General features: G+C 58.1%; 3 protein-coding genes and 1 non-coding gene across 7 annotated transcripts in view; 3 read left to right on the forward strand and 1 right to left on the reverse strand.

Annotated features, from left to right (window-relative positions):
- Positions 1-11737, forward strand: part of SNX8 (sorting nexin 8) — a 33952-nt gene extending 22215 nt beyond the window's left edge. For both annotated transcript variants that reach the window (XM_066273509.1, XM_066273510.1), the window contains exons 5-11: positions 1163-1243; positions 3708-3868; positions 4451-4583; positions 8014-8082; positions 9392-9538; positions 9751-9900; positions 11585-11737. In XM_066273509.1, the coding sequence (XP_066129606.1) occupies positions 1163-1243; positions 3708-3868; positions 4451-4583; positions 8014-8082; positions 9392-9538; positions 9751-9900; positions 11585-11695 (852 nt within the window). In that variant the 3' untranslated portion in view covers positions 11696-11737. The remainder of the gene's footprint in view (positions 1-1162; positions 1244-3707; positions 3869-4450; positions 4584-8013; positions 8083-9391; positions 9539-9750; positions 9901-11584) is intronic.
- A 2197-nt stretch (positions 11738-13934) lies between these two features.
- On the reverse strand, positions 13935-18113 carry NUDT1 (nudix hydrolase 1). 2 transcript variants are annotated; one of them, XM_066273511.1, is made up of 4 exons: positions 18062-18113; positions 17583-17748; positions 14857-15002; positions 13935-14626 (listed from the first exon to the last, which is right to left on the reverse strand). In XM_066273511.1, the coding sequence occupies exons 2-4, from the start codon at positions 17732-17734 to the stop codon at positions 14454-14456; spliced, it is 471 nt and encodes a 156-aa protein (XP_066129608.1). In that variant the 5' UTR covers positions 17735-17748; positions 18062-18113; the 3' UTR covers positions 13935-14453. The 2 variants fall into 2 exon arrangements, with proteins under 2 accessions (XP_066129608.1, XP_066129610.1); XM_066273513.1 differs by lacking the exon at positions 18062-18113 and adding an exon at positions 17967-17989.
- A 23-nt stretch (positions 18114-18136) lies between these two features.
- On the forward strand, positions 18137-24479 carry MRM2 (mitochondrial rRNA methyltransferase 2). Of its 2 annotated transcripts, none has more exons than XM_066273514.1 (3): positions 18137-18178; positions 21271-21560; positions 23685-24478. In XM_066273514.1, exons 1-3 carry the CDS (start codon positions 18171-18173, stop codon positions 24125-24127), a joined length of 741 nt encoding a protein of 246 aa, XP_066129611.1. In that variant the 5' UTR covers positions 18137-18170; the 3' UTR covers positions 24128-24478. The 2 variants fall into 2 exon arrangements, with proteins under 2 accessions (XP_066129611.1, XP_066129612.1); XM_066273515.1 differs by lacking the exon at positions 18137-18178 and adding an exon at positions 18189-18348 and having other exon boundaries at positions 23685-24479.
- On the forward strand, positions 19410-19543 carry LOC136337120 (small nucleolar RNA SNORA13). The gene has a single exon (XR_010731821.1). It is a non-coding gene; the product is annotated as a small nucleolar RNA SNORA13 (small nucleolar RNA).
- Positions 24480-25883: the final 1404 nt, after the last annotated feature.

A 25883-nucleotide genomic window follows, 5' to 3' on the forward strand; every position in this document is an offset into this window, starting at 1 on the left:
CCAGATGACCCTTTCATTGTGGGGGTGGGTTGGACACTTTGCTGGTGGAGCGGGTATGTTCCTGTCCCCTCGACTGGAGGAGCACCCCCTTCCTGAGTAGGAATCCGGGAAGGGACTCGTCTACCCCATCCCTGCTGCAGGAAGGCTCAGGGGTGGAGGGCAGAGGGCGGAGGGCGGAGGGCAGAGGGCGGAGGGCGGAGTCTGGCTTCCTCTTTCTCTCACTTCCTGGAGGCAGAAGCGTCCTCTGACCCCTAGAGACGGCTTGGGCTTTCCCACTGTGATTCCTGGGGGCCCATGGGTGCTGCCAGTTTTTGGGACCCGGCCAGGCATTGGAGAATGCTTGGCCTTGAAGTGGTGCAGAGGCGTGTGCTCCCTGGGGGTGGACAGGTTCCTCAGAACAGAGAACTTTATAGCTGGAGAGCAATGGGGTGGAACGTGGGAGCTATGAGCGGCTGATGGCAGAGGAAGGAGGGGGTGCAGCTGGGTGCAGAGCCAGGCGACCTGGGTCAGGAGGCGTCGGGCTCCACTGACCCCTTGCCTTTGCACAGATACGGTGTCCCTGGAGCCTGCCCCCCCCCCCCACTCCATTTTCTCTTTTGGCAAAATGAGAGAATTGAGACAGATGATCTTCATGGCGTCTCTGAAATTCTAGATTCCTGGCCCATAAACAGCTGTCTGGTCGGGTCTCTGCCTGTGTTTCCTGGGGCTCTTTGTGAGGCCTGCTCCTCCTGTGTGGCTGGAGGGCCTGGTCAGGACCGAGTGTCACCCTCTGTCCACCTGCTCCCCGGCAGCGCTGGAGGCCCTTCCTGCGGGTCTGTCCCAGGAAGGAAGAGACCTCAGCCTGTGTCTGCCCCGTGTGGCCCTTGCAGGATGTAACTAATCTGACCGCTGTCCGATGTCATCCCGGTCGGTCCGTGGGGCAGTTACCTTTTCCTGCGGGGCGGGGGGGGGGGGGTCTGCAATGTTGCCGAGGTGACGTCAGGCTGTCCTCCTGGGGACAGGCATCCTAACGCATAACAGCAATGGGAAGACACTGGACAAGAGACAGGGTGGAGATTCTGAGTCCTCACGTCGAAGGCCGAGTCTTGCTCCGTGCTGACGGACCTGGTCACGCTGGTGGTCTGCGGCCATCGAGGTCAGCGGTCATTCTCTCCTTTCGCAGGACGTGCAGAGCAGGCTAAAGGAGTCGGCTCAATGTGTGGGAGACGAGTTCCTGAACTGCAAGCTGGCTCCTCGGGCCAAGGTATCCGCCTGGTTTGGTTACGACGCCCCATGAACAGAGCAGGGGGCACTCGCTGCTGGCCGGGCCGGCTCTGGGTCCGCAGCATGCGGGGTGACAGGGGACACTCGCTGCTGGCCGGGCCGGCTCTGGGTCCGCAGCGTGCGGGGTGACGGGGGGCACTCGCTGCTGGCCGGGCCGGCTCTGGGTCCGCAGCGTGCGGGGTGACGGGGGGCCCTCGCTGCTGGCCGGGCCGGCTCTGGGTCCGCAGCGTGCGGGGTGACGGGGGGCACTCGCTGCTGGCCGGGCCGGCTCTGGGTCCGCAGCGTGCGGGGTGACGGGGGACACTCGCTGCTGGCCGGGCCGGCTCTGGGTCCGCAGCGTGCGGGGTGACGGGGGACACTCGCTGCTGGCCGGGCCGGCTCTGGGTCCGCAGCGTGCGGGGTGACGGGGGACACTCGCTGCTGGCCGGGCCGGCTCTGGGTCCGCAGCGTGCGGGGTGACGGGGGCCCTCGCTGCTGGCCGGGCCGGCTCTGGGTCCGCAGCGTGCGGGGTGATGGGGGCCCTCGCTGCTGGCCGGGCCGGCTCTGGGTCCGCAGCGTGTGGGGTGACGGGGACACTCGCTGCTGGCCGGGCCGGCTCTGGGTCCGCAGTGCGCTGAGTGACACCGAGGTCCTCCATGTGCTTTCTTGTTCCATGGCGGTGTCACGCCCATCATGCTGATGGGAGGGACAGGTCAGAGGGGCTGCACCCACCCAGGTCCCAGGCTTCTGAGCTGTGTGACCACAGAGCCCACCGGCCTCTGGTATTCCATCCCAAAGCTGGTTGTGACTCAGGTGGACATGTGCTTGGTCACCGGCCTTTTGGATTTCAGGGGGTTGATGGTTGCATTGGTTTATTTTAAATTTAATCTGGTTTTTTTTTCTCAAAAAGATTGTACCTAGGCCCTGGCCGGTTGGCTCAGTGGTAGAGCATTGGCCTGGCGTGTGGAAGTCCCGGGTTTGATTCCCGGCCAGGGCACACAGGAGAAGCACCCATCTGCTCCCCCTCTCCTTCCTCTCTGTTTCTCTCTTCCCCTCCCGCAGCCAAGGCTCTATTGGAGCAAAGTTGGCCCGGGCGCTGAGGATGGCTCCAGTTGCAACAGAGCGATGCCCCAGATGGGCAGAGCATCTCCCCCTGGTGGGCGTGCCGGGTGGATCCCGGTCGGGCGCATGTGGGAGTCTGACTGCCTCCCCGTTTCCAGTTTCAGAAAAATACAAAAAAAAAAAAAAAAAAGATTGTACCTATTTGGTAGCTTCTTTTTCTCTTTAAACTGCTTTTCCATACAGACAGCAGCCAAGGGGGGGGGGGGGGCTGGGTAAAACAGGTGAAGAGATTGACTGTGTGGGGATTGCTGAAGGAGGAGCAAGGTGGTGGTGGAGGGAGACCGACCTGGGGTGGTGAACACACAGTGCACGTGCGAGAGCGTGTGTACAGTTGTGCACCTGAAACCGCTGTGCTTTTATTAACCAGTGTCACCCCAGTAAATTCAATAAAAAAAGTCTTGACAGCATCTCTTCAAATGCCAAAGCTGTTTGAAAAGAACGTATTTCTGTTAAATTTATCTTTTGTCCCCTCTACCAAAAAAAGAATCTGCTTCTCCATGAAAAACAATGCAGACTCCTGACCTTCACTGTGTTCCCAGAGCTTTCTGTTTTCTTTGGTATTGATTAACACCAGGGGTCCCCAGACCTTTTACACAGGGGGCCAGTTCACTGTCCCTCAGGCCATTGGAGGGCCGGACTATAAAAAAAAACTATGAACAAATCCCTATGCACACTGCACATATCCTATTTTAAAGTATAAAAACAAAACGGGAACAAATACAATATTTAAAGTAAAGAACAAGTAAATTTAAATCAACAAACTGACCAGTATTTCAATGGGAACTATGGGCCTGCTTTTGGCTAATGAGATGGTCAATGTGCTCCTCTCACTGACCACCAATGAAAGAGGTGCCCCTTCCAGAAGTGCGGCAGGGGCCGGATAAATGGCCTCAGGGGGCCGTAGTTTGGGGACCCCTGGTTAATACTAAAGCCGGAAAGAAGTTACCCTCAGGGAATAAGTGAGACCCTTCAGAGGCGTCCCTCGTGTGGACGGCCTTTCAGAATTCTGTAGTCGTCATTCTGAGTGGAAGGGTGCCATTCGAGTGTTCTTGCAGGGCCTCCAGTTTGACTGGTTTCAGCGGGCATTGGTGTGGTGACCTCGCGGGGTCATCCAGCCGACCATGCTGTGTATGTGACGCTGTTTCCGTTAGACATGAGGGGAAGTCCAGGGCAGGTGCCCCGGGGTCACGGCCTGGTCGCCACGTGGCCTGGACTCCTGGCCTTGGAGTCTGGGCTCCTTGACCCTTTCGGTGGAATGGGTCGTTGCCTCTCCTGTGGACCGTCCATCTGTCCTGAACGCGTTGCATGTCTAAGTAATACACACTTCGCTCCCCATCTGTCAGGACTTCCTCCCAGCCGACATCCAGACTCAGTTTGCGGTTAGCCGGGAGCTGATTCGAAACATCTACAACAGCTTCTATAAGCTTCGCGATCGGGCTGAGCGGATTGCGTCCAGGGCCATCGACAATGCCGCTGACCTTCTCATCTTCGGGAAGGAATTGAGGCAGGTGGCCCTGGGAAGTGGGAGGGGACTTTGGCTTTGGTGCACTGACCGTAATGACCCTCAGGCTGACCCGTTCCCCTCCAAAAGGGAAGTGGGAGGGTTGGGAAAATGGAGATGATATCTAGAAGAAAAAAGGTGCAGAATTGTGGACTCCCACGCAGGGGTGCTCCCCACTTCCCATAGGTCAGGCCCCCCGCTGTCAGGGCTAGACTGAAGATGAAAGTGACTGATGTGACGTGAGGAAGGACACGTGGGCTGTGGGTGCCCCCCGTGCTCTGGGGAGGGTGGGGCCTCCCCCTGGGCTCGGCTCTCCTGGGCAGTCTTCAGAACTGGCTTCCAGACGGGCCCTGCCTGCAGCAGTGGGTCCTGTGGGGGCAGCGGGGGCGGCAGGTCTGGGGGCTGAGACCCCTCTTTCTAGCAGGACCCCAGGCTTCCCTGCGGCCCCTCTGAGTAGCGAGGATCTGGGTCAGGCGACGTGCAGGTGACCCTGGGGTGACGTGGTGTCCGGCAGAGGGAGGCGTCAGGTCGGCTGGCCGTCGGCTTCAAGGCCCTGAGTGTGTCCTCTGCCCCGTTTTGCCGCAGTGCTATAGGGTCCGACACAACCCCGCTCCCGTCCTGGGCCACTCTGAACAGCAGCACGTGGGGGTCCCTCAAGCAGGCGCTGAAAGGCCTGTCCGTGGAGTTCGCCGTGCTGGCCGACAAGGCTGCGCAGCAGGTGAGTGGTTCGCCTGCACCTGCCCGAGGACGCTCTGGGCCTGGGCCCGCAGCCGTCCCTCTCTCAGACGCACATCGGAGTTCCGAGTCCTGAGGGAGTGACCGCTGTTCTCAGGTCAGGACCGCACGTCCCCATCTGCTCCGGGCGGCTCCCTGTGGGCCGTTGACACTTAAGAGGGTTGCAGATACACAAACAAATGGTGTTCTGGTCTCTTGAGACTTGGCTGAGAAGATATAATCAGCTCCCGGAAATGTCATCTTTGGACTTCATATCTGCGTGGACCAGATCCTGTGGCCACTCGATAACTCACGAGAACAGGGCCTAAGCTCCAGCCCCCGAGAGACTCCCTGCTTTCACCCAGTTAACCTCGGGAGACGCTTCTGCCGCACGCGGCTGCCTTTGGTGGGAGTTGTCCTCAGGGATTGATCTGAAGACACGGGGTTCAGCGTCCGGCCGAGGGGGCTCGTCTGGCTGTTTTCTGCTGTAGACTGTCCTGTAATCTGCAGGGTGAGGGCTGGCTGCCTAGTTCTCGGGGGAGTGGTGTTTAGGCTGCTAGCGGATGGTTTTAAAGGAGTTAAAACACCGTGACTGTGGAGGCCTGTGGCCTCCCTGACGGTGGAAGCTGCTCGTGGCCGGCTGGAGAGCCACGGGGCGGGGGTGGGGCTGCGACCGTGCGGCTGGGGGCTCTCCCCGCTTCCAGGGGGGCCGCCGGGTGCCCAGCGTGCCTGTCTGCCGAGAAGGGAACTTGGTCTGTGGCTGGTGTGGGAAGTCCTGGGTTTTCCTTCTCTGTGGCCCTGGTGCCTACCTGTCCCTCTAGAAACTGCGCGTGGGGCGGCGTGGTCTCTGGGCCATCTGCAGGTCTGACAGGTGTCTGACGGGGCTGAGGGACGACCAGGGGCGTGGTGTCGGAGGCTTGGCCAGGGAGAGAGAGAAAGAGGCGAGTCAGGGCAGCCGGGTCTGTGTCCAGCAGGGCCCCCTGCTGGGACCTCACCCCGGTTACTTGGGTCTCTGCCTGTCTCCCCATCGATGGAAGGCAAGTAAGCTGGACGACGGCATTATTAAAGACACGTGTTATTTCACCTGTTGAACTTGATTCAGAGTTCAGTCTGTAAAACATGAGAGTGAAGGTGTTCTGGGTGTGGGGACCTCGGCCCGTGGCACACACAGCTCCCTCTTCCCAGGCGGCCCCGGGCTTGGGACAGGTCCCACGCATCCCTGGGTGCAGGCCGGACATCCCTAACTGGGCCACTTCCAGCGTCTTTTCTGACTCAAACTTGGGTGCTGTTTCCCCTTAAAGAGGGCAGTGGGGTCAGGCTTCTGACGTCCGAGTTTGTAGTCGGACGTCCCTCCCGTCTCCAAGAGTCTCTGATCTGACCTCGTGGATGCTGCTTTCAAAGTCCACATCTGAAGAGGTTTCCTGAGAATTCTTGCTGTCCTTGGTGGTTTTCACCTTGAAGCAAAATGAACAGTTTTGACGCAAAATTGGGTCAGATCAGCGACCCTCGGGACTGTCTTTCTGCAGGGCCACGCCCGCGGGGCTGTCTTCCTGCAGGGCCAGGGTTCCCTTGCACTCTGGCTGAACCAGTAAAGGCGTCTGAGGGCGGTTCCCCTAATTCCGTTTTTACGTACCCTGGTTTCATTCCCCTCAGACCTGCTAGGAGACATCCTAGGTAACTGTCCCAGCCGGACAGGTGAGGCTCACGGGGGGCGGGGTTCTTGTGGTGGTGGATACATGCTTCTGGTCAAGGCACAGGCGTTAGGTAACTGTCCCAGCCGAACAGGTGAGGCTCACGGGGGCGGGGTCTTGTGGTGAGAGGATACATGCTTCTGGTCAAGGCACAGGCGTTAGGTAACTGTCCCAGCCGGACAGGTGAGACTCACGGGGGGCGGGGTTCTTGTGGTGGTGGATACATGCTTCTGGTCAAGGCACAGGCGTTAGGTAACTGTCCCAGCCGGACAGGTGAGGCTCACGGGGGCGGGGTCTTGTGGTGAGAGGATACATGCTTCTGGTCAAGGCACAGGCGTTAGGTAACTGTCCCAGCCGGACAGGTGAGGCTCACGGGGGCGGGTTCTTGTGGTGGTGGATACATGCTTCTGGTCAAGGCACAGGCGTTGGCGGCTGAGGGTCTGGTGTGGCACTGAACCAGAAACCGGACTGTCAGCAGGTGATGCCCCTAGGAGGGAGCCCTGCTACAGACCTGGGGGGGGCCTGCACCCTGTGTGTGCCCCCTCCCGTCAGGAGGACGCAGGGCAGCTGTGGCCACGGGCATTTTCCTGTAAGCTCGTTGATTAGACTCTTGGCTGTGGGTGTAGGATCGAGTGACCTGGAACCTCTGACCTCAAGGTCCCGAGGGCCCCTGAGTGCCCGTGTTGCTGCCAGTCTGGGCAGGAGCCCCGGCTGCCAGGCTGCTGCCTGCCCCCCCTGTCAGACTCCCCTGCTCCTCATTCCTTCTTGACTCCTGCTGCCCGTGGGCTGCACCTCCCTGTGTTAGGGGATGAGCTCCCCCTGTCGGCCAGGCTGGAGCTCCAGACGTCGTCGTTGGGGCTTGGTGTCCCCGAGGGGCTGGTGCCCCGGGCACAGGTGCTCAGCTGCCACCTACGGGAGCCATGGAGCTAACCTGGCCACGGGTGTGTCCCCAGGATTCTGTGCGCGACTCCAGGGGTGGCGCTTCAGCCCCCGTTGTCACTGGGGACACCCACTCTGCTGACAGGGCAGCCTGCTGTGCCACTGCCGGTCCCTGGGGTTTCGGAGATGAGCTGGGCGGTGCCGCGTGCTCACCACACCCATCGTTTCTCTTGATGGCTGTGTCCCCCGTGTGCAGAGGCTGGGTGGGACCCAGCAGTGAGCGCCGTCCGGCCGTCCCTACCCCTGCTGAGCTGTCCATGTGGCTGCAGGCGGCCCCCTTCCATCTCCGGTGTCAGCCTACGCACTAACACGTCTTTGTTCACGTATGTCACAGGCAGCCCTGCAGTTGCTGCCCGTCCCCTGTCCCCATGGCCTGTGCTCCTTTTCTGTTGCTAAAGTGGTGTGACTCCCTCAGTCCGGCCACGGCCCTCCCGTTTGCTTGGCCTTTCCCGTGAGCGCCCAGTTGCACGGGGACACCGGGTTTGCACAGTGCCCGCAGAGCTGCTGGGCACGGGCGCTGGAGCACCCGCTCTCCTGGTGCATGTGTGGGAGGTGTTGGCTTTAGAACACGGGAAGGACACGTGTGTTGAATGGCGAGCATGCGTAGCCAGGTGGCCTGGGGGTGTGAGGCCCCTGTTTCCATCAAACTGCCGGGTTCTGTGGCTTCTCTGCTCGTGTCCAGGCAGTTGTGTGGGAGGGCGTCCTGGGGAAGAGCACGGCCCCACCTGCGGATGGCGTGACTCCCAGATGGGTCTCCGGGTCCTGCCTGTGCTGAGCATTGGGTAACCCAGCCCTGTTTTCTAGGGTAAACAGGAGGAGAACGACGTGGTGGAGAAGCTGAACCTCTTCCTGGATTTGCTCCAGTCCTACAGGGTGAGTCCTGGCTGCTCCCTGGTCCGGGCAGAGCTCTAAAAAGGGAGCCGGAGGCCTTCAGGGTGCAGCCAGGGGAGTGCCCGTGCGGTCTCCGGTGTGCCTGCCCCGTGGCTGGCGCTGGGGATGCTCTGGGTGGTGGCCCAGCAGGTGTCCCCGCTGTCTGGCTTTTCTGATCTGAGAGCAGAGGGCGTGTGTGTGTGTGTGTGTGTTGCTGTGTATATGTACGTACGTGTGAACGTGTGTGTGTGTGTGTGTGTTGCTGTGTATATGTACGTACGTGTGAACGTGTGTGTGTTGCTGTGTATATGTACGTACGTGTGAACGTGTGTGTGTGTTGCTGTGTATATGTATGTACGTGTGAACGTGTGTGTGTGCTCTGCAGGGATACCACAGCTCTCTGCAGATACGCGAGGGGCTGGCAGTGCAGAGCATGCTCTCCTCTCCGTGGTGGAGGTCCTGGGGTGCCGGTGCCTTTTTCTCACCTGTGACGCCCTAGCGCCCTTCGTGCTGAGTTCAGAGAGCTGGACTGTGCTGTAGGAATGTTCCAGAAAGGGCTCCTCCACCGAGGGGGCTGCTGTCAGGTGGCCTCCAACGCCCCAGCCCGGTGATCATGGGGCTACTGTGTTAGGGCCCCGGGGAGATGCCGGCACCTTCCTGCTGCTGCGGGGACCCTGGCTTTCTGGAAATGGGGCGGTGCTGCAGGGCCAGGCCCAGGCGGCTCACCTCTGCACTGGATACACGGCTGCTGCTGTGGGTTTGGTTTGTGGTTTGACCTGGGGCCCCCTCCTGAGCTGCTCTGTTCCATGAATACTTCTGAACGTGGAGTGAGTGCTTGTGAGCTGTTTTTCTTTCTTTCTTTTTTTTTTTAACAGAGACAGAGTCAGAGAGAGGGATAGACAGGGATAGATAGGAATGGAGAGAGATGAGAAGCATCAATTATCAGTTTTTCGTGGCGACACCTTAGTTGTTCATTGATTGCTTTCTCATATGTGCCTTGACCGTGGGCCTTCAGCAGACCGAGGAACCCCTTGCTAGAGCCAGGGACCTTGGGTCCAAGCTGGTGAGCTTTTTGAGCTCAAACTGGCGACCTCGGGGTCTCGAACCTGGGTCCTTCTGCATCCCAGTCCGATGCTCTATCCACTGCACCACCGCCTGGTCAGGCCTAGTGAGCTGTTTTTAAGAGGAAGAGCCATTCTCCTGGCCGCGTTCCACATGGGACGATGAGAGCACCAACCCTGGGCCCGAACGCCCTTCCTTGCTCCCTCCCGAGTGCCCTGTGGGGCAGGACGCTCAGGCCCTCCCTCCCCAGGACCTGTGTGAGCGGCACGAGAAGGGTGTGCTGCACAAGCACCAGCGGGCCCTGCACAAGTACAGCCTGATGAAGAGGCAGATGAGCGCCGCCGTGCACAGCCGCGAGCCCGAGTCCGTGGAGCAGCTGGAGTCGCGCATCGTGGAGGTACCGGGCGTGGGCGCCGGGGGGGGGGGGGCTCAGTCCGCCTCCCAGGGGCTGGTCCACACCACACCTGCCGGCCGGACCCCAGAGCCGTCCTGGGAGGACCCCTGGGCACCTCTGGACGTCGGTCTGGGCTGTGTGGCAGTTACGGGGAGGGGGCCCCGGGGGGACGGCAGCGTGTGGGCCGGGAGCAAGGGCGGCGCTCTGCTCTGCAGCAGGAGAACGCCATCCAGACGATGGAGCTACGGAACCACTTCTCCCTGTACTGCCTGCACCAGGAGACGCAGCTGGTCCACGTCTACCTGCCCCTCACCTCCCACATCCTCGGGGCCTTCGTCAACTCCCAGATCCAGGGGCACAAGGAGGTGGGCTCCCCTGTGCCTCCCTTGTGGCTGACCCTGAAGAACTGCTTAGGAACGTTCGTGGGGGGGGCAGGGGACCTCACACATTATCCACATACATCTCCTGCTCGTTGTGAGGGTGCCCTCGTGACTCCTGCGGGGGAGGGGTGGTGGGCGGAGGACAGGAACGAGGTCTCATCTTCTGGAGGAGGGCAGGAGTCAGGGAAAGAGCGCAGAGCCCCCGAGAAGGGAGAGAGGAGGTGGCGGGAGCGGGGGGAGGGCCGGGGCCCCGGAGCGGGGGGCTCTGGCTCAGAGCACGCTTAGCCTCCGCCGGGTAGTGGCCCCTGAGCCTGTGGGGGACATGCTGCTGTCCCACGACTGAAGCAGCAGCAGCACGGGCCTGGTCCGAGTTATCTCGCTCTTGTCACTGGCCCTCGCCTCACCTCCCAGTGACACGTGTCCACCTCCAAGCAGCCTAGGACCCTTGTCTGGCTGGGGCTGAAGAAACACGTAGGAACTGACCACTTTGCAGTCCTGCGTTTGCTGACCTCTGGTACTGCTTCTGACACGGTCTGTCCTGGGTTCCTTGGTCGCCCCTTGTAGCACTGGGGACTGTGGGCACAGTCACCTCCTAAGAGGTGTCGCTGGTGGCCACCTCCAGCTTCTTGGCGTGACGCGGGGGTCTCAGGCTCAGAATTTCTAAAACCCTGACTCGCATCCCGGCCCTGCAACTGTTGTGAGCTCTTACGGGCTTGGTTGGGTCAGTAACTTCTGTGGTCCGGTCTGCCTGTCTGACCAAGCACGTAATACAGCGGCCTGGGCATTCGGTGGGAACTGGGCTGTGAGTAGTCACTTGGGCCGCAGCTGTGCTGGGTGTGCAGCTGGACTCGGCTGGCCCTGTCACCAGGGACAATCCCAACAAGTCAGCAGGAGAGTTTGCTCAACAGGCAGAGTGTGGGTGCAGATCCCACCACACCCTACCTGCTGTCTCTGGGGCCAGGACTTGGGGATCTGTGCTCTTAGGGGGGACACCAGCTGATCCTGGGATGGGTGGACCCTGGGGCACCCCGGGTGAGTGGGACGGAACCCCAGGGGACACTGGGTGAGTCTGGGCTGGGAGAATCCAGGCAGGACCGCAGGTGAGCCTGTGTCACACCTGGCTCAGGTGGTGTAGGGACCTTGATACCAGATGTCACTACTGTAGGTGACTGATTAGTCCCCAGTCCTGTGATGCAGAGATGACTCTGTGTCATCTGTAGGTTCCCAGGGCCACACACTGCTTTTCTGTTGTCACACGAACCAGTTTGCCACGTGTGCTGACCTTGGACACCCGTCCACCGCCAGTGCCTCCCTGCTCCTTGTGCCATGGTGTCCCTTTCTCAGCCTGGACACTGCAGTGCCCAGCAGGCACGGCAGGGTGTCATCTTCGGACCACGCTCCATTTGCTCTTGTGGTCGTTTGGTGGGGGTTGCCCTGGTGCCTGCCTGCAGAGCCAGGAGGCCAATGCGTTCAGAGCTATTAGAGAGTGTGGGGGGCAGGGACAGAGAGACTGGGCCCAGTCCTGGTTTGGGATTGTCTGTGGAGGAATGGGCAGCTCTGGGGCAGGTGTCCCCTCCACCCCTGGCCACTAGATGGCTGCCCCCGGAGTCGTATGAGGTGTGCACTGGGGTTGGGGGTGCCGCCTGCTGACCGGTCTCCTCTCCCACAGATGAGTAAGGTGTGGAATGACCTGAAGCCCAAGCTGCACTGCCTCTTCGCTGGACCTAGCAGCGCCCTGACCCCACCGCGGTCCCCGAGGGATGGCCTGTCTCCTCACTAGTGCCGAGAGGGCCCGGCACCCCCACTAAAACTTCTTCCCACATGGTGTGTCCCTGCTAATTCCCTTCAGATGGTGGCTGTCCCCCCACCTCCTGCCAGCTGCCGCCCCTCTAGCAGAAGAGCTGACGTCAGAGCTGGGATCCGGGTGCCATGGCTCCCCCGCCCTCCCGGGAGCAGGGCCAAGGACGCGACCTCCGGTCTCTGAGCGTCCACAGAAGCTAAGGCCATGTGGTGGTGCGCTGTGGCTGTGTCTGACCCCAGCACTGTGGGTTCTTAGTCTGGTGGTGAGAAGTGTTGAGATGCCCTGGAGTGGTTTTCTCCTGCAAGGATGGCTCATTGCTCCAGCAGACGGCTCCTGGGTGTGTGCAAGGACCCCGAGTACAGGGGACCCCGTGTGCTGCAACAGCAGGTGGGGGCCGCATTCGCTGAGCTGGGAGGAGGCTGCAACCCCACGGATGGCAGGAGTGTTCCTGCGGCCAGCATGCCACGTTGGACAAGATGCTGGTCACCGAGAGGGCAGCTCAGTAGCGGGGGCCAGCAGGCAGTCCTGGTGGGGTGGTGCGGCCGTGTGCGAGCACATCAGGTGCAGCAGGAGCTGGGAGGGGAGGTGGCACCTCAGGTCGCTGGGCAGACTGCATCTCCAGGGGGCAAGCACCAGCGAGGGCCCAAGTCTGGGGCAGTGCCCTGTGTCCTTCCCTAGAGGTGTGCACGTCACTGTGACCCTGTGTGGCTGTCTGTGCTTGGGGGTGTGGAAGGCAAGGTGACCTGGTGCTGTCTGTCCAGGTGTTCGGAGTGGCTCTGTCCTTTGCGTTGGGTAGATGCCCCTTTTGGGTGCTTGAGGCTGGAAGGGCGGAAGAGGAGGCAGTGGCTGTGGGGGTCTTGCGGGGGCGTGGGCCAGCGGTCTGTTGCTGTGGTTAAATCTTTCAAACTGACCTCACTTCGTTCGGGCAACTGGAACCCTCCCAGCCTCTCCCGCACCTGCCGGCCCAGCCACCTGCTCCCAGGGGCCGAGGGGACTGGCGTCCGGCAGCTCTGGGGGGGGAGTGGGTGCTTCCTGCTCCGAGTCCCGTCGGTGTGAACATGGAGAGACAGGGCCCCTCGAGGGACAGGAGTGGGAGGAGGCTGACTGCACCGCTGGCTCTCGGGGACCCGCCTGCCTGAGTGGGGTTGTCTTCTGTCTGATGTGGTCTGACTTCCGCTCCTGTGTCATCTCGTGGTGTGCGAATCCCTGAACTGCAGGTGGGGGCTCTAGGGTAACTGCAGCTGCAGACAGGCTAATGTCTGTCCCCTTCCAGGGGACATGTCCTGGGGCCCACCACACTGGGTTTGGTGCGGCAGCAGCCGTGGGGCTACGCAGGGAGAAGTCCACTGTGCTGCCCCATCCGGGGGCCCCGCTGCAGCCGACGTGCCTTCCTGGCTGGGCAGCTGGGCAGCGTCTCCCCAGGGCCGGACAGGCGGGGGAATGGTTTTGCTTTCCGGCCTCCCTCTTTAGAAACGGGTTTTCAGCTGCATCGAGCAGATCTGTGCTGCCCTGCAGGGTGGCCCCCAGCACTGTGTACACTGGAGCCATAAAGTGTGCCCACCAGGCCTCTTCTGTCCTGTCCCTCAGCAGCTGCTGCTCACCTGCCTGGGCCTGTCGGGGTGGTGAGGGGACAGGCGACCACCCGTCAGCAGTCATACAGACGCCCCAACCGGGCCTGGGGCGCAGCACGGAGGGGGGACGGAGCACTCCTCAGGGCAGGTGGTCAGTGTGCACACAGGTCACTGAGCCACGGGTGGTGGGAGGGCGAGGGAGGGAGGCCCTGCACTGCCCCCTGCTGCCCGCTGTGTCCTTGCCCCACCCCGCCCAGTGCCCCACCCCGCCCAGTGACGGGACCCCTGACAGCAGCCTTCCTGCCAGTCAGAGGAGGCATTGTCCCTGCTCCAGGAAGGCTGGAGGAACAACGCCGCTGCCTCCCCAGGACCGCAACGTCCAGCCCTCCGGCCTGTGCCCAGCTCACTCAGCAGTAACCAAAGACACTCTGTCACCGGGTCCAAGAGGCAGAGGCTGACAGGGGTGGTGTGGGGGGCGGACCGTGTGGGACCAAGGTGACCGCTGTCGGGACGGCTCTATGCGAGGCCTCCGTCCATGTGAAGCACTTTACCAGACTGCCTGCCTCAGGCACTGACACCCCCAGGAGACGGGAACTGTTTACAGAGGGTCCACATTCCAAGACTTGCATCAGTGAACTAACACAAACTATTATTAAACATATTTATAAAAGTTGGTCAAATTGTGAGTTCTCTGCCTTAGTGGGTGGTGCCCCCCCAGCCCTTTCCTGGTCAGAAATTGGGAGAATGGCCTTGTCCTGTGTAAGGGAGGGCAACTAGCTTATGATGCATTAGATCGGGATTTTGATCCTTGGGCCCTGACTGTGCCTCAGTTTCCCCTAAGTATATAAAAGGAAGAATCCCAGGAGGGGTGAGGACATGCCCTCTACCCCCCCCCCCCGTGACCCCAGCAGGAGCCCGTGGCACCAAGCTCCTCTTCTGGCAGTGGTCACAGGTGGAAGCTGCCCTCTTTACCCCACACCCCTGTATCCCCACGCCCACGTGTGCCCAGTGGCGTGGGTCATGGCCCCACCCATCTGGGGGCTTCCTGAGGACGGGCCTGGTGAGGAATGTTGAAAAGCTGAAAAAAGACTTATTTTCCTTTCCATCCACATTCCAAGCAAAGCCCAGGGGGGCCCACAGCCGGAGGGGTGCAGGCGGTTCCGCCTCTACACCTTGTCCACCTCACGCAGCCTGTAGTCCAGGATGGTGTCCTGGTCCTGGAACTTGAAGTACCCGTGGAATTTCTTTTTCTGAAGCAGGAGGGGAAACCAGTAGCTGTCATCTGGCCACATGTCAGCGAAGGGGATTTGGTCCAGTGGGAACCACTGAGGCCGCATCTCTGTAGTGGGTGGACAGAACCTGGATTTCAACCCAGACTTAAACAGACCTTTCCTGAGAAAGCAGCTGGGCAGTGTTGCCCGAGGAACTTCTACAGGGGAACCTCCAGACTGGTTTGACGGAGGAGGAAGGGGGTCCGGGGAAGGGGTTGGTGCACTGCCTGCCTGCCCCCCCTCCCCGGTTGGAGAAGTGGGGGGAGCAGGGTTGCCCAGCGCCCACGTGGAGACTCACCGTCGCTCTCCGTGGGCGTCCCCTGGACGCTGTCTGTGCAGAAGATGTGCACGTCCATCAGCTCCGGCTCGCCCACAAACTCAAACTCGATGTGGCCCACCTTGTGCAGCGCGCTCACGGTCACACCGCACTCCTCCTGCAGCTCCCTGGGAGCAGAGACAGGACGGCTGAAGCAAGGTGTCCGTGTCCCTGCGGAGCCCCGAGCACTGCGTTGGGGGGTGAGGAGCAGAGAGCATCTGTACACACGCACGGAGGGCCAGGGAGCCACGCAAGGGACCTGTGAGCTCGAGAGGCGGGGCTGTCACTGGGACCCCCGGAGGGGCTCTCCATCTGGGTCAGGGTTGACAGGCCACTGGTTCAGGTGCTCAGGTCTCACTAGTTAGCTGGGACCCCCCGCCCCCCCCCCCCCCAGTCCACAGCTACTGCTCCCCCATGGCTGCAAACTGCAGGAACCCAGGCCCTGAAGCAAACAAAGCCTTTCTGCCCAAAGAACCTTCCTCTCTCTCTCACGCTGAGAACACAGGATCACACTGCAGGTCCCTACTGATTTAACTTCTGTTCCAACGAGAAGATCCCCTCCACCCCGCAGCCATCTCTTTGCGGTTGATCTGGGGCATGGATCTTTGGGCTATGTCCCCCTCCTGGCCTGTGGTCAGGGCTGCTTTGCTTGGAGTGGGTAAGGTTCAGTCTCAACCACCAGCGCAGCCAGGATGCCCCGAACCATGCCAGTGTGGCCGCCTATTTAAGAAATATTTCCAGTTGCACACTCATTGCAGACGATCTCACCAGCACCCCTGGACTCCTAACCCAGAGAAAGCCTTGTTACCATTTCTGCCTTTTCCTTTAGGTGTTTTTCCCCTCCTAACACCCCTGCGAAAAGCTGCAAACACATCACACTTTGTAACAACAGCATCTTTCTTTCACATAAGACACTCTATCTCAAGGGAGTCAACCTCTTTCTCAACTGCTGTTGCAGAAAAACAAAAGCTTTCAGCCTTGCTCATCATGAAGCCCCTGCCTGGAGCATGGATACTTAGGGGATACCACTGACTTCACACCTTGACACACTGTTACCTCACAAGCCCTTCCTGGATCTGTGCTGGGGACTCTGGGGGCCCCAGGCTGCTGCAACCCTGAAACTTGGAGACTGTTCCTCTGTTTAGAGACTCTCACTTCCCCACTGCCCTATATTTATTTGTTTCTATTAAAAATGTTCTAATTATGCCTGACCATTTACAGTTGTATGTAGTAAGTTTCTTTAGCTTTGATCTCCAAGTGGTCTTAGGTGCATGATACATAGTTACTTCCCATGCTTGTAAGAGCCGTCAGGGGATATACTTTGTTCATTAAAAACACACAGGTTGGTGCCCTGGCCAAATAGCTTGGTTGGTTAGAGCATCATTCTGATATCCCAAGGTTCTGGGTTTGATCCTGGATTGAGGAACATACAAGAATTAATGAATGCTTAAGTGAAACAACAAATCGATCTCCCTCTCTGTCTCTCAAAACCAATTAAAAAGACACACACATTGGGTTAAAATGGTCTGTTTTTGGCTGACCCACCCGAACCTTCCTGGAGAACAACCTTCATCTTTGGCCATTACAGATGGAATTTATTCACTGAGATGGGGACTTCACCTAAAAAACCCAAATGTGAGTTTTCACTTGGGGGTGCACACGGCTCCCCCATTAAAGTAACAAGAGTTCCACAGGGCCCCCCACCTGCCTCTCCGGCAGCAGGCTGGGGGATCTCGTTTTTGAAACCTTCACTTCCTGAGTCAATGTGTTGACTGATTTTGGTGACTCTTCCCCAAGGTCACAGCAGTAAGTGAAATATCAGTAACAGAGCTACCGCTCGGTGTCGCAGGCGGGGATGACATAGCTGCCATTTTTGCACTGTGTCTGGTCGTGTCTGTGATGCTGTTCCACAAAGGCACATGGAGAACACAAAACTGAGCAGCCACCGACCTTGTGGGTGGGGGACCCCCATGCAGCTGGGACCTGCTGCAGCCACTCCACCTTCGGCACAGTCTTCTGGAGTTCTCTGAACACAAACATGGTGCTCTGCGTCCTTGCCGCTCTAGGGGCCATCAAGGATGCTGGCCAGAAAGATGGGCATGCTCTCCTTCCTACAGCTCAAATGAACTCTCTGAAGGGTCCCTGCCCCGCCCCCCCCCCCCCCCCCCCCCGAAGAATTCATCATCTTTGAAGCTCAGATGCTCTGCTTCCCCCACCCCGGGGGACATCAGGTACATTCTAAAATGGACAACACTCCCACAAGCCACCCTGAGCATACTTCAACTCAAACTTGACTTTCATGAACTTCTGGGGAAGGTTTCAGCTTGGGGTGTCCTAGGGGTGGAGAGTGTCAGGAGTGAGAGGGGCAGGGATGGGAGGACTGACCAAGCCCTAGCTAGAAAGAGAAAGCCAGGACTCTTCAACTCAAGCCACAAGCGCAACAGATTCCCAGATATGTCCTGAAAATCACCACCATCACAGCAGCAGTTGCTGTGGCACGGCCAAGTCCTTTATGTACACTGTCTCACTGGGTCTTCACAACAGTCTTCAGTGGGAGATACCGTTACTATTTCAACTTTGCAGACGATAAACTGAGACTGGAGGGTTAAGCACCTGCTCCAGGTCCCTATCGCTCCGAGTGCTAAAACCAGGGGTCGGGCTCTACATCTGGAATCCTGATCCCGTGGTCAGGTTCAACTCTCCCTCACCTCTTGGCCCCCTCCTCGATGGTCTCTCCTTCTTGAACTTTGCCCCCGAAGCCATTCCACCGGCCGGCCCCGAAGCCCCTTTTCTTCATGCCCATGAGAACTCGCTGAGGCTGCAGCACCAGCACCAAGGTGTAGAGTCTGGAGGCGGCCATGCTCCCCTGGAGTTCTGTGAAGAAGGCAGAGCGACGGGTCACCTTGACTTGGGCGTGGACGGGTGTGGACAGAAGCCTGGGTACCGCGGCGGGCAGGGGCCAGGTGGAACAGCAGTGCGCCCCGGAAGGCAGGGAGGGGGAGCCCGCGGGGTCACTTCCTGGCTCTGCCCGGGTGGCTGGGCTGGTGGCAGGGGCACAGGGCCCGGGGTAGGAAGGGGTCTGACCCCCTGACCCGATGTAGCAGCTCGGGCGATGGCCACGCCTCCCGCCCCCGCGCCCCGCTGGCGCTGGGATGAACATCAGGGTCCCCGGTGGCTCCCAGCTCACCTGGCCCGGGCTCCGCGCACGCGTGCTCTGCTGTCGGAGCGCCGCTTCCGGGGGCGTGGCCTCGGGCGGCCAGCGGGCGGGACTTCCGGCGGCGCGCGGGCCGGTGCAGATGGCGGGGTGAGCGCGGGGGACCTGCAGGCTGCGCGGGGCGCGCGGTCCTGCGCTTATTGGCATTTGTGGGGCGGCTGCTGCATGCACGCGAGAGGCGGGAGTGGCCAGCCTCCCCCCTTCCCAGGTGTCCCCGTCCGAAGGGGCGCAGGTTCCACCTCCGTCCTGGCCGGGACTCGGCCTGCCCGGCCAGGTGCCTGGAGGAGGACTCGGAACACGAAGCAAGCAGAGGGCGAGGCTCCGAGGAGGCCCTGCAGGGAGAGGGGAGCGGGGGTGGGGTGGGGTGGGGACAGGGGAGGTGGCCCCGCAGGGGGAGGGGAGGAGGGGACAGGGGAGGTGGCCCCGCAGGGGGAGGGGAGGAGGGGACAGGGGAGGTGGCCCCGCAGGGGGAGGGGAGGAGGGGACAGGGGAGGTGGCCCCGCAGGGGGAGGGGAGGAGGGGGCAGGGGAGGTGGCCCCGCAGGGGGAGGGGAGGAGGGGACAGGGGAGGTAGCCCCGCAGGGGGAGGGGAGGAGGGGACAGGGGATGTGGCCCCGCAGGGGGAGGGGAGGAGGGGACAGGAGAGGTGGCCCAGCAGGGGGAGGGGAGGAGGGGGCAGGGGAGGTGGCCCCGCAGGGGGAGGGGAGGAGGGGACAGGGGAGGTGGCCCCGCAGGGGGAGGGGAGGAGGGGACAGGGGAGTGGCCCCGCAGGGGGAGGGGAGGAGGGGACAGGGGAGGTAGCCCCTCAGGGGGAGGGGAGGAGGGGACAGGGGAGGTGGCCCTGCAGCGAGAGGTGCAGTTTGGGAAGAGCATTGCATGTCTGAAGGCTGTGGCACTGGGCTTCTGAGAATGGAGAGGCTGATGTGCTGAATCCAGGATGTGGATGGGGCTGGAGGAGACAGCTGCCCCCAATCGGGGGGTAGGTTTGTGTAACTCCAGTCTCCACCCCTCCCCCCGACCACGGAGACTGGTTCTGACACCCAGGACCACTCTGCCCTCTTCCCATGAGACCCCTTATGTCATTTGAAGGCTGTGATTCCTGAGTTATTGTCTCCAGATCTTGTAATTTTACTTTGATATTGAAGGGGCTTTGGCCTGGAGCCATGGGGATAATGATAGCTTTTTGTTCATCAGAAAAAAATGGGCATAGAACCTATTTTGTAGGTCTGGGAGTTAAATGAGGGCAAGTATGGATAGCTCCTGAAGGAACTTGCCCTTCAGCTATTCACACAAGTTGCTTCAGTTTTGTTAAATGTGACAGTCGCCTTTGTGTTGCCCATTCACCTTTGGAAACTAGTGAATGTGGTGTCAAAAAAGGCATAAACTAAACACTCTGCAGCCCTTTTCCTGCCCTTGAGTTTGATTCTTTGGGGTAGGAGCTGCATGAGTGACAGTTAAAAAAGAAAAAAAAAAGAAATGACGGGTTAAGACTGCTAGCTGCTGAACTTGCTTACTGGGGAACTAGGTAGCAAATAGTTGTACCAGCTGGGAAAGAATGTTACTTTCACTAACTTGATTGGTTACTTTCACTAACTTTCTCTTGGCTGATACAAACCAGGTAACCCTCACTGATGTCTGAGTTTTTTTTTTTTTTTTAAAGATTTTGTTTATTCATTATAGAGAGGGGAGAGAGAGAGAGAGAGAGAGAGAGAGAGAGAAGAGGGAGGAGCAGGAAGCATCAACTCCCATATGTGCCTTGACCAGGCAAGCCCAGGGTTTTGAACCAGCAACCTCAGCATTTCCAGGTTGACGCTTTATCCGCTGCACCACCACAGGTCAGGCTGATGTCTGAGTTTTCTTTAAGGAGAAAACTTCAGGAAAGGAAAAACACTTCTTTTTTTTTTTTTTGTATTTTTCTGAAGCTGGAAACTGGGAGAGACAGTCAGACAGACTCCCGCATGTGCCCGACCAGGATCCACCCGGCACGCCCACCAGGGGGCGATGCTCTGCCGCGACCAGAGCCACTCTAGCGCCTGGGGCAGAGGCCAAGGAGCCATCCCCAGCGGCGGGGCAAACTTTGCTCCAATGGAGCCTCGGCTGCTGTGGGAGGGGAAGAGAGAGACAGAGAGGAAGGAGAGGGGGAGGGGTGGAGAAGCAGATGGGCGCTTCTCCTGTGTGCCCTGGCCGGGAATTGAACCCGGGACTCCTGCACGCCAGGCCGACGCTCTACCGCTGAGCCAACCGGCCAGGGCCGGAAAAACACTTCTTAACTCCAGGGACCCTGCCTGCTGTGTGAGTCGGCTCTGGCTGGCAGCACTCAGCACTGCAGACTGCACAGCTTTGACAACAGACGTGCATAGTCTCAGTGCTGGTGGAGAGCAGTCCGAGGTCCGGGTGTTGGAGGGCTGGTTTCCTCTGAGGCCTCTGCCCACGACATGCAGGCGCTGTCTCCCTCCCGTGTCCTCACGTGGTCATCTCTCCATGCCTGTGGGTGCTCATCTCTTGCAAGGACACCAGTACTATTTGCATTCGAGCCCACCCACACGACCTCTTTTTTAACTTAATTACCTCTTTAAAGACCAGTCACATTTTGAGGGACTGAGGGTTAGGACCTCAGTATGAATTTTGGGAGTCCCGGTCCAGTCCATAACACCTGCTTTCTGGGCTGTGGCCTTTTTTTTTTAATTTATTTTTTTATTTTTTTAAATGTTTCCTTTATTTATTTATTTATTTATTTACAGAGACAGACATAGAGTCAGAGAGAGGGATAGACAGGGACAGACAGACAGGAACGGAGAGATGAGAAGCATCAATTATCAGTTTTTCGTTGCGACACCTTAGTTCATCGATTGCTTTCTCATATGTGCCTTGACTGCGGGCCTTCAGCAGACTGAGTAACCCCTTGCTCGAGCCAGCGACCTTGGGTCCAAGCTGGTGAGCTTTTTGCTCAAACCAGGTGAGCCTGCGCTCAAGCTGGCGACCTCGGGGTCTCGAACCTGGGTCCTTGGCATCCCAGTTCGACGCTCTATCCACTGCGCCAGTGCCTGGTCAGGCTGGGCTGTGGCTTCTGTCAAGTTGCCTCCCCTTTGGGGCCCCTGTGCCCCATTTCTAAAAATGCACAGGCTGCACCGAGCTTGGGACTTGTGGAAGGGTGATGCCTGCCTGCTCCCTTTCCCTCCACAGGTCCTGGAAGCTGGTGTGTGCCTCCTTTCAGCAGCACGGGTTCCACACCGCTGGGAGTCACTACAAGGCTCGGACCAGTGCCGAGCACCTGTGGCTGGCGCGGCACTTGAAGGACCCGTTTGTGAAGGCTGCGAAGGTGGAGAGTTACCGGTGTCGAAGTGCCTTCAAGCTTCTGGAGATGGACAGGAAGCACCGGATCCTGCGGCCCGGCCTCCGGGTCTTAGACTGTGGGGCGGCCCCGGGGGCGTGGAGCCAGGTTGCTGTGCAGAGAGTCAACGCAGCAGGCACAGGTGGGTCCCCTGGTGCAGCTCTCCGGGCCAGCCTGAGTCTGGAGATGCCATGAGCTAGAGGGCAGAGGACACAGCATGGTGAGCCGCTTTCTGCAGGCAGAGACCTCCGAGTTGGTTGTTAGTAGTAATAATAATAAAAGATAGGGCCTGACCTGTGGTGGCGCAGTGGATAAAGTGTCGACCTGGAAATGCTGAGGTCGCCGGTTCGAAACCCTGGGCTTGCCTGGTCAAGACACATATGGGAGTTGATGCTTCCAGCTCCTCCCCCCTTCTCTCTCTCTCTCTCTCTCTCTCTCTCTCTCCTCTCTGTCTCTGTCCTCTCTAAAAATGAATAAATTAAAAAATAAATAAATAAAATAAAAGGACACGGACGTTTTCAGGATGAAAAACATGGTAGGAAGCTACAGTGATGATTAAAATCACCTCACACCCCAGCACACGAGTTTGTTGGTGTGCATCCTCCCGGAATTTGTTTTTGTCCGCGTAATGCTGTGTAATTACTTTCTTTTCAAAATGCTGTTCTCCCACAGTCTTCTCACTGACGTGGGGCCTTAATGGACCTCTTTATCTTTTTTTTTTTTTTTTTGGCTGAATTGCTGTGCATTTCTTACAGTAGTCTAGGGTCCCGCATGCACTGGAGTTATATAGGACATGGGTGGACAGTTTCCAAAGATTTCTCCCAAGCACCTTAGAGTGGGGAGATGTATGCCCGTTTCCCTCATGAGAACATTGAGCGCTGGGCCTGCCTGGTTCATTCACCACCCCACCTCCCCTGTGTATCTGGGGCGCCGCAAGGGCTTGAGCATGGCATAAAAACATAGCTTTTAGCCCTGGCCTGTTGGCTCAGTGGTAGTCAGCCCGGCGCGTGGAAGTCCTGGGTTTGATTCCCAGTAAGAGCACACAGGAGAAGCGCCCATCTGCTTCTCTACCCTTCCTCCTCTCCTCTCTCTCTATCTCTTTCTTCCCCTCCCACAGCCAAGGCTCCATGGGGGTAAAGTTGGCCCCGGGTGCTGAGGATGGCTCCATGGCCTTTGCCTCAGGTGCTGGAATGGCTTTGGTTGCGACAGAGCAACGCCCCAGATGGGCAGAGCATCGCCCCCTGGAGGGCATGCCAGGTGGATCCTGGTCGGGCGCATGCGGGAGTCTATTTCTCTGCCTCCCCACTTCTCACTTTGGAAAATTACAGAAAAAATACCAAAAGAAACAAAAAACCCCCACATCTTTTAGTTCAACAGATCGAACTAGAACAGGGGTTGGGAACAAGCCAGATGTGTCTCTTTTGATGGCTGCATCCAGCTCGCAGACAAATCTTTAATAAAAAAATAATGTTAAAAATATAAGACATTCTCATGTATTACAATCCATTCATTTCCTACGACTCATGTTCATGGTTGCGGGTGGCTGGAGCCAATCACACCTGTCCTCCAGGATAACACCAAATTTTTATTGGATAATGCGTAACATATACGGGTCGTCGTGAGGTCAGGAAGTAATCTTCCTTCCTTTTGCGTATGAGTGCAGCCCGAGGGAGGTGTGTGTGGGGAGGAAGCTGGGGACACCAGTTGTGCAGACAGACAGTCTTGCCTTAGGTAACCTGGGACAATGACATGTTTTTATTTCACAGCTGGTGGCTCTCAGATACGGGCAAGCCACCAGTTTGGACCTCCTCATTTTGTATCTGTCCTTTTCCTGCAGATCTTGGCTTGTTTCTGATGGAGAGAATTTGGGTGAGGCTGCAGAACGGATTTGTTGATTTAATCCAGAGGCACTTGATATACTAGCGTATCATTTTCTATTTCCGTTTATCAAGAGAGCCTTCAGAGATGTGGGCCATCAAACGAAATGACATCAGAGCCAGAGATGCGTTCCGGGTCTGCCTTTTACTCTGGGACAGTCACTGAGCCTCTCTGGGCCTCGGTTTCCAGAGGATGGAGAGGGGAGGACCACCACTCCCCAGTGTGTTCTTGTGGGATGTATAGATCGTGCGGAAAGGCCTGTGTCTGCCTGTTTCCACATTAGCTCTTTTCCTTGGTCCTGACTCTTTATTCCATTACTTTGTTGCATGAACTTTTGTGGGAAGAGTCAGGGTATAAATAAATCATGAACTCACCTTTTCTTCCTTAGATCCCAGCAGTCCTGTTGGCTTTGTGCTTGGGGTAGATCTTCTTCACATATCACCTCTGGAAGGAGCCACGTTTTTGTGTCCTGCAAATGTGACTGAGCCAAAAACCTTCCAAAGAATCCAAGAACTGCTTCCTGGCGGTACAGCAGATGTGATTCTGAGTGACATGGCACCCAACGCCACAGGGATCCAGGGCCTGGATCACGACAGGCTCCTTGGCCTGTGCTTGTCCCTTCTGGACATGGCTCCAAAGGTCCTGCACCCTGGGGGAACATTCCTTTGTAAAATCTGGGCTGGAAGTCAAAGCCATCGGTTACAGAAGAGACTGACAGAGGAGTTCCAGAACACTAGGACCCTGAAACCTGCAGCCAGCAGGAAAGAGTCATCGGAGGTGTACTTCTTGGCCACCCAGTACCACGGAGCGAAAGGGTCTGTGAAGGACTGAGCTTGCTTCTGCCTTTTCTGGCCCTTCTCACTTTAAATGGAGCCTGTGCTCTCCTGAGGTGGAGAAGGCTTGACCTAGGATGCAATGGGCAGCACTTTTTCTTTTTCAAATGTTTATGTTATTGATTATAGAGAGAGGAAGCAAGAAAGAGACAGGAACATTGATCTGTTCCTGTATGTGCCCTGACGGGGAATTGAACCGGTGACCTCTGTGCTTCCAGACGATGCTCTAATCAACCAAGCTACCCAGCCAGGGTATGGGGACCCTTTCTTTTTGTATTTTTTTTTTCCTGAAGTTGGAAACGAGGAGGCAGTCAGACAGACTCCCGCATGCGCCCGACCGGGATCCACCCGGCATACCCACCAGGGGGCGATGCTCTGCCCATCTGGGGCCATTACTTGGCAACCAAATTATTATAGCACCTGAGGTGGAGACCATGGAGCCGTCCTCAGCACCCGGGCCAACTTTGCTCCAGTGGAGCCTTGGCTGCAGGAGGGGAAGAGAGAGACAGAGAGAAAGGAGAGGGGGAAGGGTGGAGAAGCAGATGGGCGCTTCTCCTGTGTGCCCTGGCTGGGAATCAAACCCAGGACTTCCACACGCCAGGCCGACGCTCTACCACTGAGCCAACCGGCCAGGGCCTGGGACCCTTTCTTAAACCAAAAAGAGGACAAAACTATATTTGTGGCCATGATAAAAAAACGATCTATCATGGCCAGGCCGGTTAGCTCAGTGGTAGAGCATCAGCCTGGTGTGCAGGAGTCCTGGGTTCGATTCCCGGCCAGGGCACACAGGAGAAGCACCCATCTGCTTCTCCACCCCTCCCCCTCTCCTTCCTCTCTGTCTCTCTCTTCCCCTCCTGCAGCCAAGGCTCCATTGGAGCAAAGTTGGCCCAGGGGCTGAGGATGGCTCTGTGGCCTCTGCCTCAGGCACTAGAATGGCTCTGGTTGCAGCAGAGCATCGCCCCCTGGTGGGCAGAGCATCACCCCCTGGTGGGCATGCCGGGTGGATCCCAGTCCGGCATATGCAGGAGTCTGTCTGACCGCCTCCCTGTTTCCAACTTCAGAAAAATACAAAAAAAATAAAAATAAAAACAACAACAACAACAACAAAAAACGGTCTATCACATAATTTGTAAAAAGGAAGTTTATCGTGAGAAAGAGACAGACAAAGATGAGAGGATGAGAAGACTGAGGCTGAGGAGGGAAGGACAGACATGTACAGAGACCGAGCTGAAGAGTCCTCTTACGGACCCAGCGAGTTATAGAGAAACAGGTTCCACACTGCTCCAGTTGTGATTTGGGCTGTACGGTATAATGTAGAAAAATGTTAAATATCAATCTGGGGATTCATGTCCGTCTGTCTGGTGAATGATCTGGAAGTACACCCACTCTCCCAGCATCGAGAATGCCCAGAGCAATCACAGAAGACGGGTATGAACTTAACTGCTTAAGCCTGAGGTGGGCGGGCTTTGGTTTTTGTTGGAAACAGGCATTGCTGTCATGCTCCAGGCTCCCTAGGGACCATAAAGGTAATTGCCACAGCAAGCAGCCATCTGGTGTGATCATTTATTTCCTTACTCTTCAGGGACTTTGTAAAACAATATACAGATTGTATTATCTGAAGGGATTTGCGTGCCTTTAAGTTTATTTTAAACAATGTCGACTGGTTTCTTCAAGGCCCCGTCCTGGAGGTGTGCTCATTCCTCCAGGAGAGTTTACTGACTGTAAGGATGGCCGTGTCCCCATTACCCAGGGGT

The sequence above is a fragment of the Saccopteryx bilineata genome, chromosome 4 (assembly GCF_036850765.1).
Source record: "Saccopteryx bilineata isolate mSacBil1 chromosome 4, mSacBil1_pri_phased_curated, whole genome shotgun sequence".
NCBI classification, from domain to species: Eukaryota; Metazoa; Chordata; class Mammalia; order Chiroptera; family Emballonuridae; genus Saccopteryx; species Saccopteryx bilineata.

What these genes read in the sequence shown, in the direction of transcription:
- NUDT1 (XM_066273511.1), bottom strand. Translation starts at nt 17,734, where the DNA reads ATGGCCGCCTCCAGACTCTACACCTTGGTGCTGGTGCTGCAGCCTCAG. An exon ending in ATCGAGGAGGGGGCCAAGAG is followed by an intron (nt 15,003 to 17,582) that starts GTGAGGGAGAGT and finishes CTCTGCTCCCAG; the next exon opens with GGAGCTGCAGGAGGAGTGCG. An exon ending in GACGCCCACGGAGAGCGACG is followed by an intron (nt 14,627 to 14,856) that starts GTGAGTCTCCAC and finishes CACCCACTACAG; the next exon opens with AGATGCGGCCTCAGTGGTTC.
- MRM2 (XM_066273515.1), top strand. Translation starts at nt 18,254, where the DNA reads ATGCACGCGAGAGGCGGGAGTGGCCAGCCTCCCCCCTTCCCAGGTGTC. An exon ending in TCCGTCCTGGCCGGGACTCG is followed by an intron (nt 18,349 to 21,270) that starts GCCTGCCCGGCC and finishes TTCCCTCCACAG; the next exon opens with GTCCTGGAAGCTGGTGTGTG. An exon ending in AGTCAACGCAGCAGGCACAG is followed by an intron (nt 21,561 to 23,684) that starts GTGGGTCCCCTG and finishes TTTCTTCCTTAG; the next exon opens with ATCCCAGCAGTCCTGTTGGC.